The sequence below is a fragment of the Uloborus diversus genome, chromosome 4 (genome assembly GCF_026930045.1).
Source record: "Uloborus diversus isolate 005 chromosome 4, Udiv.v.3.1, whole genome shotgun sequence".
Lineage (NCBI taxonomy): Eukaryota > Metazoa > Arthropoda > Arachnida > Araneae > Uloboridae > Uloborus > Uloborus diversus.
In genome coordinates this window covers 143,137,086-143,149,590 of record NC_072734.1, presented here as the reverse complement: position 1 = coordinate 143,149,590, position 12,505 = coordinate 143,137,086, and the positions used below count along the sequence as shown (strand labels likewise).

Genomic DNA, 12,505 nt, shown 5'->3' with positions numbered 1-12,505 from the left:
TTTATTAATTTATTTACACTTGAAAGATTTGTACATCAAGTGCCATCCCCTACAAGTTTTAAAAAATGTGTTTAAGCTTGAATGGATGAATAAAAAGTATTTCATAAACGATTGAAAATTTGAATGTTTACAGAGAGAGTGTGAACTAATAATAAGGATTTAAAAAACCATTTGGATATTTAGAAAGAACGTGACATTTTAGCTTTATCTCTGTTATTTAACTGTTAAATTAACATATTATGCCACTAAAATGTAGACAAAGATTCCAGTTGTTGTGAAGTGCACTTCTTCTGTGTAAAATAAAATGGCATATTATTTGATGCACATTTTTAAGCTGTTTTTTGTGGGTTTGGAGAATACAGAGAGTCAAATCCCGTCGTTGCCAAATTAACATATTTTTAAAAATTGTTCTCAAACAGAGTTCATTAGCAAAGTGGGAAATATGCATCAATCTGCATCTAAAACACTTTGGAGCAGGACACAGAACTAATTCCAGTGACTCGAAAAAAAGGTGGTCCGCGAGCCTGATTTCTCTTACAATGAAAGTTTAAGTTATTTTCTTGTGATTAAAATATGTTTTTCACCATCTAACCAACTTTATGTATGTATGATTGTCTACATTTAAAATCAAATTAAGATCTCTTATTTCTTGGAATTCCAAGTATCAGAGTTGGATAGTTTTAGACTAGACATACCCTGAGGAGTTTTTTAGTACACCTCTGACTCTGGTTTTGTTTTGAAGTTTGAACTTTTTACTCTGACCAATAAAAGTTTCTTACAATTCCAAGCGCATATCCAAAAATTCTTTTTAGTCTCTACTCGTGTCTGGTTCAAATGGTTGGTTATTAATCATCTCATTTTCAGCACTAAGATATGTTTTTCTTGACATGATTGCCACTAATAATAATCTGTTTTTAAATAAATCAATTGAAGTTATGTTGCAGTTTTTATACCATTGATTTCCATGAATGTAGGATAGACTTCGATAAAAGCAGAAAATTTTAGGAGGAAGGTGATTTCCTATGTGTTATTTCCACTTGATCGTACTTCAACTTTTTTTTTTTTTTTTTTTTTTTTTTTGCATTCTACTTAGTTACAAGAAATTAATTATTTTCGGGGTTTTTTTATAAAAAAAATATTTGAATAGAGTGTTTTCAAAAAAAAAAAAAAAAAAAATGTTGGGTGAATTATATTAAATTATAATTAGAGTTTCCAATCCCGCACAAATTTCACTCCCACGGGATTTCAGGATTGTAAGGATCCAATCCCGAGGGACTTTTTTCTTCTAAAAATTAAATTTTTATATCAAATAGAAAAATTTGCTTTTCAGGCAGGACTGCTTTTGTTACATAAATTAGTAGTTCTGCACACGAATTGAGTGAGTGGCAGGAAAAACTCTGTATGTTGGTTTTCAACAATTAAATTTCTCATCCAGCATTTTTCATAAAGTTATAACTTTATCAAGGGAGATTTTACGCATGCTGTTGAATAAAACCACATTTTCACTGATCACATTTTGTCAGTTTCAATTTTTATACATAATTTGTTCGAAAACTTTTTCGTCATGAAAGCTTTTTTCCCCCATTTTAATTGAGCAATCAGGAATTGCTTACATTGCTTTTCATAAAGTTATAACTGAATGAAAAACGCTGGTGGAAAAATTTTGCGCATAGTGTTGAATAAAACCATATTTCCATTGTTCACATTTTGTTAATTTTCATACACATTTTCTAAAAACCTTTTCGTTTTAAAAGCTCTCCCCCCCCCCCCCCGTTTTAATTGAGCAATCGCGAATTGCTTATTATCCTCACTTGACTAAAATTGATGTTGCTCTGATTTTTCAGATTACCATGACGACGGTCGTTTTAGAGCGAATTAGTATTGAGAAACTTAAATCTTCGTCGTCATAGTTACAAATCGTCAACAGTTTGATTCTATTCATATTTTATTCAGCGCTTAACCCAAGCAGATTTTACATTTAAAAAAGGATTTTCTGTCTAAAATTACGTTTTTTCAGGAAAAAATCAACATAGATGAACTTAAAAAGCAAGACTTTATCTAAATACAAAATTCAGAGATTACTAATTCCCAGCATTTAAGATTGATAAGAAATGAAATTAGGATATGCTTCGAATTAACTATTCTAGAAAATCACCAGTCATAATAGGAGGGGCGCAAAGTTTTGGAGATTTCCGTTCACATTCCATTTGTACATTTGTAGAAACAAGAAACCCAATGAGCAGGGTCCTATCGCATTTCATGATTGCAAAAAACACAATTTGAATTCAAGACGGTAAAATTCAAATGAATGCCAGATGTGTTTTTTTTTTTTTTTTTTTTGAGCAATAACGGTTGCTAATTGTTTACATTTGACCGTCCTTGATGTCCGGTTCCTTTTTCAACCCCACCGCCCTCTGCAGGCGTGACTCCTCCCGGTAGCCGCCTACACACACATACACACATACCAACGTGCATGCACACATGTCTACGCACACATACACAACTATACACACGTAACCGCCCATGAGTAGGGACTGGAACCGTTTCTAAAAACAAGCGAGTAGGGTAGTAACCAATGAGTAGGGTCCTGTCGCAACTCGTGATTGCGACAAACATAATTTGAATTCAAAATTTCAGAATTTAAATTAATTTTGAAAATTCAATTTTTTTTTTTTTTTTTTTTTTTTTTTTTTTTTTTTTTTGCGAGCAGTCAAGATATCATTGCCTCAGAGCAACAGTATGATATCTTATTGTTATTCCTGGGATAATACAGGCATGTCTTATTGTTGCTTTGATGCTTCGATATATTAAGCAAAAGTCATCTTTGTGATTAGTAGATACGATTCACATGATCCATTTTAATTTCTTAGAAAAACTTCTACGCAAATAGTCATTAATCCTAAATTTATGTGTTAAAGTTCATCAGAAGTTCAACCTCATTTCCAGCAAAAAAAAAGATTTTGAAATTTTGAAAGTGTTCTAGACAGGCAGCATTATCTAATGGATAGTTCTGAAAGTATTGCGACTGAGCCTACGTTCCCTTGTGACAAACTATCCCCGGTTTAAGCTATTTCAATTATTTCGAACGAATTTAAACTTCATGTTTAGAGTTAGTGAAACCTCAGAATAAGTGAAACCTCAAACAAAAAATTAACAAAGATTATGTTTAATGTATACAAATTTTTCAATTTTTAAAGTGGAAATTTCACATTACTACGGACCCAAACTTTCATTCATTTAAAATGTAAACTCAAATTCAACACGGTAATAGAATTTTGTCAAAATTCTCGAAGAATTTTTGAATTAAAACTTGTAGTTATGCATTTAATCCTTATCATTTGTAAACTAACTTCTTCATACTAATATAAATGACTAGAAAATCGCCCGTCAAGGTATGACGGGTGAAAATTGCTTTCTACATTTGAACGAAGCAATTGCCTGTTAGGTGATATTTTGATAGTTGAAATTTTAACCCTAACTCCAGTGGATTAACCCTAAACTCTAGTAGATAGCACTAAATGTGGACCACTTTTTCGTTTCTTCATTCTCTTAAAATTACAGTCTTTCTAGTAAAACAGTTAAGTTACCGAATCCAGTTCAGCCTTGTCAAAATAAAGCATTTTCCTGCATGTCAAACATTAACCAAAAAATATTATCAAACTACGGCGCGAGTTTCATTTATGATAACATCAGAGCGTAAATCGATCAGTGAATTCACTATTATATATTTGAGATTTAAAAATTTTTAATAAAAGTAAAATAAATAAGAATACATGATAATTTCAGATAGAATTTCTAATCGTTTCAAATTTATATTTTCTTTGTAAATTTCCCGAAGATATTTTTTATGTTAGTCAGATTTGTTGTAAATTTATGCTAGTTACGTTTCATTTAAGCCAGGTTTGGCCAGGTTTTAGGGTATTTTTTTAATGGTAATTCGGTAACTTTAGATTAGGTAGAAAGTTCACACATGCTGAGGACAACAGTATTTCTATGTTATATGAAAAAATACTTCGAATATAATTAATTTCTAATTAGTTTGCATATTTAGCAACTATATTAAAAGTTATATTTAAATATAAGGTTATCTAAATAGAAGATATACATTGTTGGAGAGTTTTATAAGTTTAGATTTGGTGGTCGAGAATAAGTAGTAAACATCAAAGATGTTCCTTTCTTCCTTTCTTTCTTTTTTTTTCAAATTTCTTTAAAACTGACATTGTTAAAATCTTATTTCAAAAAGGATGGATTCAGATATTGATTAAAACTTTAATTGATATCAATTACACGTTCATTCATAAAAATAAAAATTTCGCTGTGCGATTTAAAATAATTTATTTCTTCTCGTCAGTTTTTTCTTTTTTTTCTTCTTTCTGTACTGGTATGGATGTGGTAACTTTTGGACTTGAAGGAACATTTTGCACTTGGATCGGTATAGCTCGTTCGTTGGGACCTAAAGCTTGCTGTGGCCTTTTTCTGAAAAGAAAACAATGAATTTCTTCAAAATATAATAGAATATTTTACGTATTGCTGATAAATTTGATTTTATTCTACTACTCTCAATAGTTCAAGGGTTACGCTCATTCTCAATACATGGTCCCTGTTATAAAAGCAGGGTTCGTAATTTGTTTTGTTTTTTTTTTTTTTTTATCAAAAAAGTCGGAATTTTTTTATTTAATTCGGATTTTTTTTTTATTTAAATCAGATTTTTTTTTTTAATCTTCAAAATGTGTAGTTATTAAGTACTTTGCATTTATAAACATAATATATTTCACACAGTAGGTGAATCCATACAGCTTACTTTTAAAATTAAATAAGTTCTCTAACTATTTAATACATTTTTAAGATATAAATTCGTTATATTATAAGATAAGAAATGTTTCTTTTTATGCTTTGCTTTAAAATAAGGTTTCCATCATCATGTACGTTTTAGTGCAAAAAATATGTTGAGCAATTACTTTTCTTAACTATATTAATGATGTGGTATCAGAAAACTGCAACTTTTTATTTGGTTCTGTATGAATTGAACAATTGAATTTTGTCGTTGAAGCAATATTGCAAGAGTTAAAATCTTGTTTCACACAGAAAGCGGGATGTATGTTGTTTTGCCTCTTGAAGTTAAGATTGTATTATGCAATGAAGTTAAATTTATAGCAGCACATTTTAAAAATGCAAAATTAATTTATCAAAATAAAATGAAGGGAATTTAATTAATGATTTTGTTTGAAAATCACTTGATTCAAATCAATTGATTTAAACCAATGCTTTTTTTTTAAATCACTTGATTTAAATCACGATTTTAATCATGATTTAAATCAAGCTGATTTAAATCAACGAACCCAGCATAAAAATACCTAAAGGGGTGATTCTCGAAAAAATTTCCCGTGAGTACGCTAAGTTTTTATTTTATTCAAGTAACTATGAATTAAATATGGGATTAACTGTTATGATTTGATAGTATATTAAAGCATGCATTCATTATTCCCCAATAGCATTATTTTTTTGAAGGCTTTGGTTATCTGGAAAAAATAAAAAACTTAGCGTTACGCAGGGGACATTTTTTCGAGAATCACCCTAAAAATACTTTGATTTCTTTTTTTAATATTCGTGTTCATACAGATGAACCTCGTTTATCTGGTTCTCGGGATCAAATTTGTAGTTTTACAGAAAAAAAAGGAAAGAAAAAAAAACCGTTATGTTTATATTAGATAGTTTTAAAATACGATAGCAACAATGTAACTATAAGTATGCTGAACATTTACTTTTTATTTTGATTAACTGAAAATCTCCTGCACAGGTTGTACAGTAAATTATGGTAATCTTACATCTATTCAAACGACGCAATATGATTGAACGAAAGGACAATGGCCCTAATATTTGTTAAGAAGCTATGAAAAAAAAAAAAGTTTTGATACATTTTTTTAAATGTCTTTTAAACAGTTCAGTGTAATTTTGCAGCATTTTTTTTTTTTTTTTGTCTGTTTAAAGGGGTCCAAAACACAAAAATCGTTATATTTTGCTTTTTTTTTATCATATAAAAAAAAATTCCTTTTTTTTTTTTTTGCTTAAAAAAAAGTTTGAATTTTGTTTCTATCTTAATTAGAACGAAAAATCTAGTTTTTTTTTTTTTTTTTTGCCTGTGTTTAACTAATATTATATTTAACATTAAAACTTTAAACGCGTTTTTTCCATTATGCAATTTTTCCCGCTTTTTGAATTCAAACTCTTATAAGTCAAGAACTGATGAAAGTAACGTAATGAAATTTAGAGCATATCTTTTTCAAACAGTTTACTTTAATTTTTATTCGGAAAATTTGAGAAAAATGTTTACTTCAAAAAAAAAGATTTTTTTTTTTTTTTACATCTTTGAATTTTTCGAAAATTTTCTTCAAATATTTTCTATTTTTTATTGAATTAATATTTTTTAAATCGCCTTATAAAAAATAAAACTTGAACATTTGGGCATAATTTTTTGAAAAAAATTTGAAAATTGACCAAGAAAGTTTTGAGTTATAGCGATTTAAAACAACCCCATTTAAAAAAAAATTAATTGAAAAAAAAATTTTTTATTTATATTATGATTTTTCTTATTAAAGAAATGGTGAATCAGTGCAAACAATTTCGAAACTAAATATTTTAATAAGTTTTTTTTTCAAAATGTGTCCCGGACCGCTTAATGAGCGGAGCGGTTAGTCTGCTCATTTAAGAATTCGCTTTGTTCATCCCCATACTACCCGGATTTTTTGTCATCGAAATAGACTTCGGTCCTAATTAGTCCCATTGGAATAAAAGGTGAAGAGAGTGAAGCCTTTAGTTTTTGACGCAAAGATCCCAATTCATGTGATATATTTGAACGTAAAGCAATCGAAAAAATCGGGTTTCTCCCACTCGTTTCACGCAAACCTTGAAATACTAATTTAAGAAAGTTAAAATAACTTTCCTATTTCAAAATGAACACATTGGAAATTTGTTCTGTAAATTACAGTACATAAAGAAACAATGTATTTTTTGATAAAACTTGCATTGAAACATAATTTTCTATTTTAGGCAATAAATTTGTATTTTCCAAAAAAGTGCAAATTTTTCACTTCTTTTTCATGAGGCAAAATGAAAAATAAAGAAATACTTTCCATTTTATTATTAAGGAAATTTTGACCAAATGAATGAATAAATAAAAGAATTAATAAATAAATGAATAGGTAATTAAGCAATAAATGAAAAAATTAATAAATCAATGCGTAAATTAGTGTATGAGGAAAATAAATGAGTGAATGATATAGTGAATTAATGAGAAAATAAGTAAATGAATGAGAAAATAAGTAAATGAATAAGAAAATAAGTGAATGAATGAATAAATATATAAGTGAATTCTTAAATGAAGGAATATAAATGACTTAATTAGTGAATGAATACGTAAGTACTTTAATAAACGTTTGAATATGTGAACGAAATTAACTATTTTACTTTGCCCAATCCACTTGCTCCGCGTACGTTTAAGTAATTGCGCAAAACATTTAAAATAAAAATCAACTTAATGTTAAGTAATAAATACTGCACCGAATATTTTTAGGCCTCAGTTAGTATTTAAATATCAATAACAAGAACTTTATCTTTTATGACAACAAAAATATTTTTTACTTGCAACAAAATATTACAGTATCAGTATCAATTTTTGAAAATTGCTGGAATTATTCTATTCTTTGATCTTCAAAGTTAATTTTTCTTGATTGTACTATATGTATATTCTACAATATAGTTAAACTATTACCAGATAGGGGATGCAAAAAAAAAACCGAGTAACTATTTCACATATGAGAAAGTGAGAAGCAAAGGGAGGTAAGTGGATATTTTCATGTTTTGAGTAAAATGCATTTAAAAATAACGTCCTAAGTCGACTTTCATTGATTTTTTAAAAATCACGCTGTACAGCAGGCCCTACCAGGGCTACTAATTCTATCTCTTGCCCCAAGACAGACGAGAGGTTCCCCTACCATTTTTTACTGGTTATCTCCAAATTTTTAATTTAGCCACTTACATCCCTTTGTTTCTCATTCCCTCATATTACTTTGCCCCACATTCCCGTACAATACTCATTCCCAACAAAACAAATTGCATTTGAACTTTGTTGATAATGCGTCTACTACAATACAAAAAAAAAAAACTCAAAATATAATATCTTTAAATATATTGAGGAGGGATGGTAAACGAAACGAGCAGGTGGCGGAGCCCATAAGTTACAATAATACAAAGTTAATACAAAATGTAATAGTGCTTTTTTAATAACCAAACGTCAATGAATAAAAGTCTCACAATTTGACAGATAAAGGCTTGTGAATAAATATTGAACTGAATTAATGTTGAATAAAAGGATGTTGAATCTGTTGTACATAACCAATTTAGCTCCTGTAGTTGTCAAAAGAGTTCTGTTTTTAGACAAACAAGTAGGTTTAAATTATCTTTACTCTAATAATAGAGCTGTAAGTCTGTGTCTCTGGATGTCTGGCTGTCTGTTTCGCGATCATTCGGCCGATTTTCCTGAAATTGGGCACATAATTTGTTTGTAGCATAGGAATGAGCACCTCGAAGCGATTTTTCGAAAATTCGATTTTGTTCTTTTTCTTCTCTAATTTTAAGAACATTTTATCGAGCAAATTATCATAACATGGACGAGTAAATTATCATAACGTTGTCGAGTAAATTATCATAACGTGGGCTAGCAAATGAACATAGAAAATTGGCGAGAAATTCATCATCCATTATTTGTAAATATACAGGCGAAGCAAAATATTTTTTAATTTCTACTACGGGCAAAGCAGTGCGGGTACCGCTAGTTGACAATAAATCATTTCAAGCATGAAATTTTGGTTTTTACCTGGGGGCTTCTATGAGAAGAACACCATCAGCACTGAGGGTGGATGTTACTTTTTCTGGTTCGACACCTTCGGGTAGGTGGTATCGTCTTGTGAATTGTCGTGAGATGAGCCCGTGTTCGTCCACTTTTTCTTCGTGACAGGCTGTTACTACAACTTGGTCATCGACAGTCTTCACAGTGATTTCTTCTGGAGCGAAATGGCCAACGTCCAAGCGTACCTAAAAAGAAATATTAATACTGTATTGCCTATAGGTAGCAATTCAAAACAAGGTGCCCCCTTCCCTCACAAGTTCAATGGCTCAAATTCTGCCCCAAAATTGTTCTCAACCCTCTTTTCCTTTTTTGTTTTTTATTTTGTTTGCTCTCTTTTTTATTCATTTATTTTTTAAACATTTTTATGTATTTATTTAATTTTTAATAATATTACTATTATTATTATTATTATTTATTATTATTACTATTATTATAATTATTATTCTTATTATTATATTAGAAAGATTCTGTGATACGCCTATGACATATACACACACAAGCACTAACTAAATAAGTAAATGAAATAAAATATAAACAGAATAAAATAAAATAAATAATTTAAATAAAAATAAAACAATAAATAAATTCAAATAAATAATAAAAATATTTTAAAAATCCCCAATCCCCCCAAAAAAATTGATGGCGCCAATTTGCGCCATCGCTGTAATCCCCCCCCCCCCCCTGTGGGCACTCGTGATTCTAAATAAGTTTTACTACTCTGAACAGACTAGAGCAGGGATTCTCGAAGTGGCTGCCGCGACACACTCGGGTGCCACAGGAAAAGGCGTGGGGAACCGTGAAGTGTCCACAATATCAATATGTATAATGTAATAAATATAGATTAGGGTGTTGAGAGGAAATTTTAACTTTTCAAAGGATGCCGCGAATCGGAAAAGTTTGGGAACCCCAGGACTAGAGAAACATGAACTGGTACAATATATTCTTGCATTAACTTATTTGACGTTTTACGCTTTTTTTCTGCATTGTTAACATTTTCCTCGTTGGCAAGGTAAAAAAAAGTTCAAATGAATTGATGGAATAGTTTTTATTTATTGTTTATAGGTTGGCGGAGGTAATGATTTTTGCGATTTGTGTAACATGTGAAAAAGCATAAAAATAAATGTCTCTTTTTTAAAAAAAGTTTCAGATTCGAGTAACATAAAAAAACAATGTTTTTGTAATGGAATTCTATATTGTTGAATGGATTTTAAATTTGGGGTTTGAATTGAGAGTGCGTTGCTTTTTTTACGTAGTTTTATTTTATTACTTTGTTGTTATTATCCTACTTATTATTTCTAAACGGTATTTTTTGTAGTAGCGCAATGACTTCTTCAAATATTTATCAAACTTCGAAAGTTTTTTTTTCACCGCTTTCGACGAAAAACAAACAAACAGTTTTTTGAAAAAATCGATTTATTTATTTTTTTTAATTAAGCATTGCTCCAATGTATAGCATAGCGTGATGGAGGCATAACTAGCTCAATCGTATGGAGCGCCGTGCGAATAATACGAAGGTCATGGGTTCGATACCCCTTGGCCCAGAAGATGTAGCCTTTTAATGGACTTCAAAAAGGAGGCGGCCATCAGTTCATACCGTATGTTTTTTTTTTTTTGTCCACTTACAGCGTCTCATTTAGTGAACCAATTTTGCTGACTCTTTGAATCTTAGGGGATTTGCGTTGTTGCACAAAAACCAGAAAGAAGAACGTTTATATTGGCATGATATATCGCAGTATCATAAATCATATTTCTTAAATCTTCTTCTCCCTTTTTTTTTGAAAGCGGGGGGGGGGGGGGGTTAGTCCTAAATAAGTAAGGCGTCATTTTAAAAGTTTTTTTTTTTTTTTCCTTTTTTTGTTTTTAAAGCCTTCAGCGAAAAATACACAAGTGGTTCAGATTTTAGCTGTTTTTTTTTAATTACCCATACAAAATTTGAATTCTTTTAACTACCGCTGTTAAGCGTGAATACATCACATGGGCCAGTTAGTTTTATTTATTTAAATATTTTTACTTATTTTAATTTTTATTTATTTATCCGTTTATTTACTTATTTTTATTCATTTATTGATTTATTTACAAATAAGTGCATTATTGTGATTCTTTTTCTGGTGAAAGTGTCAAAATAAAACGTTTTTGAGTGTATCGTTCGTCTAGCATTCGAACAATAACCACCCGATTGAAACTCAAAGAAAATTTGTGACCAAGGACAAGTTAAACACGATGTACCCAAGGACAATAAAAAAATGTCCAATAACAAATTTTTACCAATAAAAATTTGCCAAACTCACATTGCGTCAAAGTTTTAAATGCCCCAAATGGCCCAAATTTCAAAGTTAATCTGGAATGGCCGTAAGCGAGCTGAATACATTTTTCTCACAAGAGTGAGAAGTCTGCATTTATGGAACTTGTAATGATTCAGGAAACTTCCTCGCAGGTATGCTCGTTTTTGTCAGGAAACTAGTGGAAACATGAGCAATCCCGGATCGTGAGTGACGTTTCAGAACTTTTTTACAGTGCATTGATAAAATAAACAGTATTTACGCTCCAGAGCCCATTTCCCTCTTTTCTGTAACACTTTATGATCTATTTCAGCCACGTTCAAGCTTTTGTTACAGGACATGTGCAGGGACGGACTGTCCCGCTTATACGCCATCATTGCGCCTTCAAACTTGACACTTTTTTATTTTTTTTTTTTCAGTTGTTGAATTTCCCCTAGCTTTTGATCCCCCCCTCCCTTTTTTTCTTGTTTTTTTTTTTTTTTTTGCCCCTTTTTCTTCCTTTTTGCACTTTTTTCCCTTTTTGCATCTTTTTCTTCCTTTTCGCACTTTTTTTCCCCTTTTGCAGCTTTTTCTTTTTTTTTTTTTTTTTTTGCACCTCTTTTTTTTCCTAGGTTGGTGCCCTCTCGAGGGACCCAGTCCGCCCCCTGGACATGTGAAAAACAAAATAGGTTCTGCAATCCGGACTACTTGATACTCCGACCCCCCCCCCCCCCCCCCCCCCCCCCCCAGATTCCAATTACTTCGGATTAAGAAGGTTAAACTGATTTAAATAACATTAACTCACCTGAAATTTGTCTGGATCGGCTCTAAGTTCAGATGTTCCACCACTACTGAGCTGTCTCTGCGGCCTCAAGTAGTAGCCTCTGTAAAAGGAAGAGGGACAATCCAAATCCAGTTCGGAAAGTCCGGCTCCGAAATGCTGGTCTCGGATCCGGGACGGGACCAGGTCCCAATCGTCCCCAAACCAATTTCTTCGCACGAGGGAGGATCGAGTATAGGACATCTTGCTTCTCAAAGAGTTTGAGTGGGGAAAAAGAACGAAACTAGCGTGGAGTCAGTTTTTATAATGCAGGTAAAGATGGTGGGCGATACTGGCGAGTCGTGCAGGCGCCATTGTTGGTCACTTTCTTTCGAATTATTTGAAACCAATCAACGTTCAAAATATAACAGCTAAAAAAGGCCTCACTGATGCCACAGAATATAGTAGAGCAAAAGAAATAAAAAAAAATTAAATTAAAATTTAAAAAAACAGAAAAAACACCCATACTGTAAGGCATTATAATTATTTTCTAACTGGACATTCGTCTATTATGGAGCTTGA

The 12,505-nt window shown here is 31.0% G+C and overlaps 1 protein-coding gene across 1 annotated transcript; it reads right to left on the bottom strand.

The window, feature by feature from the left end:
* Positions 1–4,249: 4,249 nt before the first annotated feature.
* Positions 4,250–12,225, bottom strand: LOC129219657 (alpha-crystallin A chain-like). The gene is made up of 3 exons (XM_054853931.1): positions 11,969–12,225; positions 8,873–9,090; positions 4,250–4,476 (listed from the first exon to the last, which is right to left on the bottom strand). Exons 1-3 carry the CDS (start codon positions 12,185–12,187, stop codon positions 4,335–4,337), a joined length of 579 nt encoding a protein of 192 aa, XP_054709906.1. The 5' UTR covers positions 12,188–12,225; the 3' UTR covers positions 4,250–4,334.
* Positions 12,226–12,505: the final 280 nt, after the last annotated feature.

Bases quoted from the DNA above. Each gene is read 5' to 3' on its own strand.
- LOC129219657 (XM_054853931.1), bottom strand. From the start codon at position 12,187: ATGTCCTATACTCGATCCTCCCTCGTGCGAAGAAATTGGTTTGGGGAC. The intron at 9,091-11,968 runs GTGAGTTAATGT...ATTTCTTTTTAG, and splicing joins CCGATCCAGACAAATTTCAG to GTACGCTTGGACGTTGGCCA. The intron at 4,477-8,872 runs GTAAAAACCAAA...TTTTCTTTTCAG, and splicing joins CTTCTCATAGAAGCCCCCAG to AAAAAGGCCACAGCAAGCTT.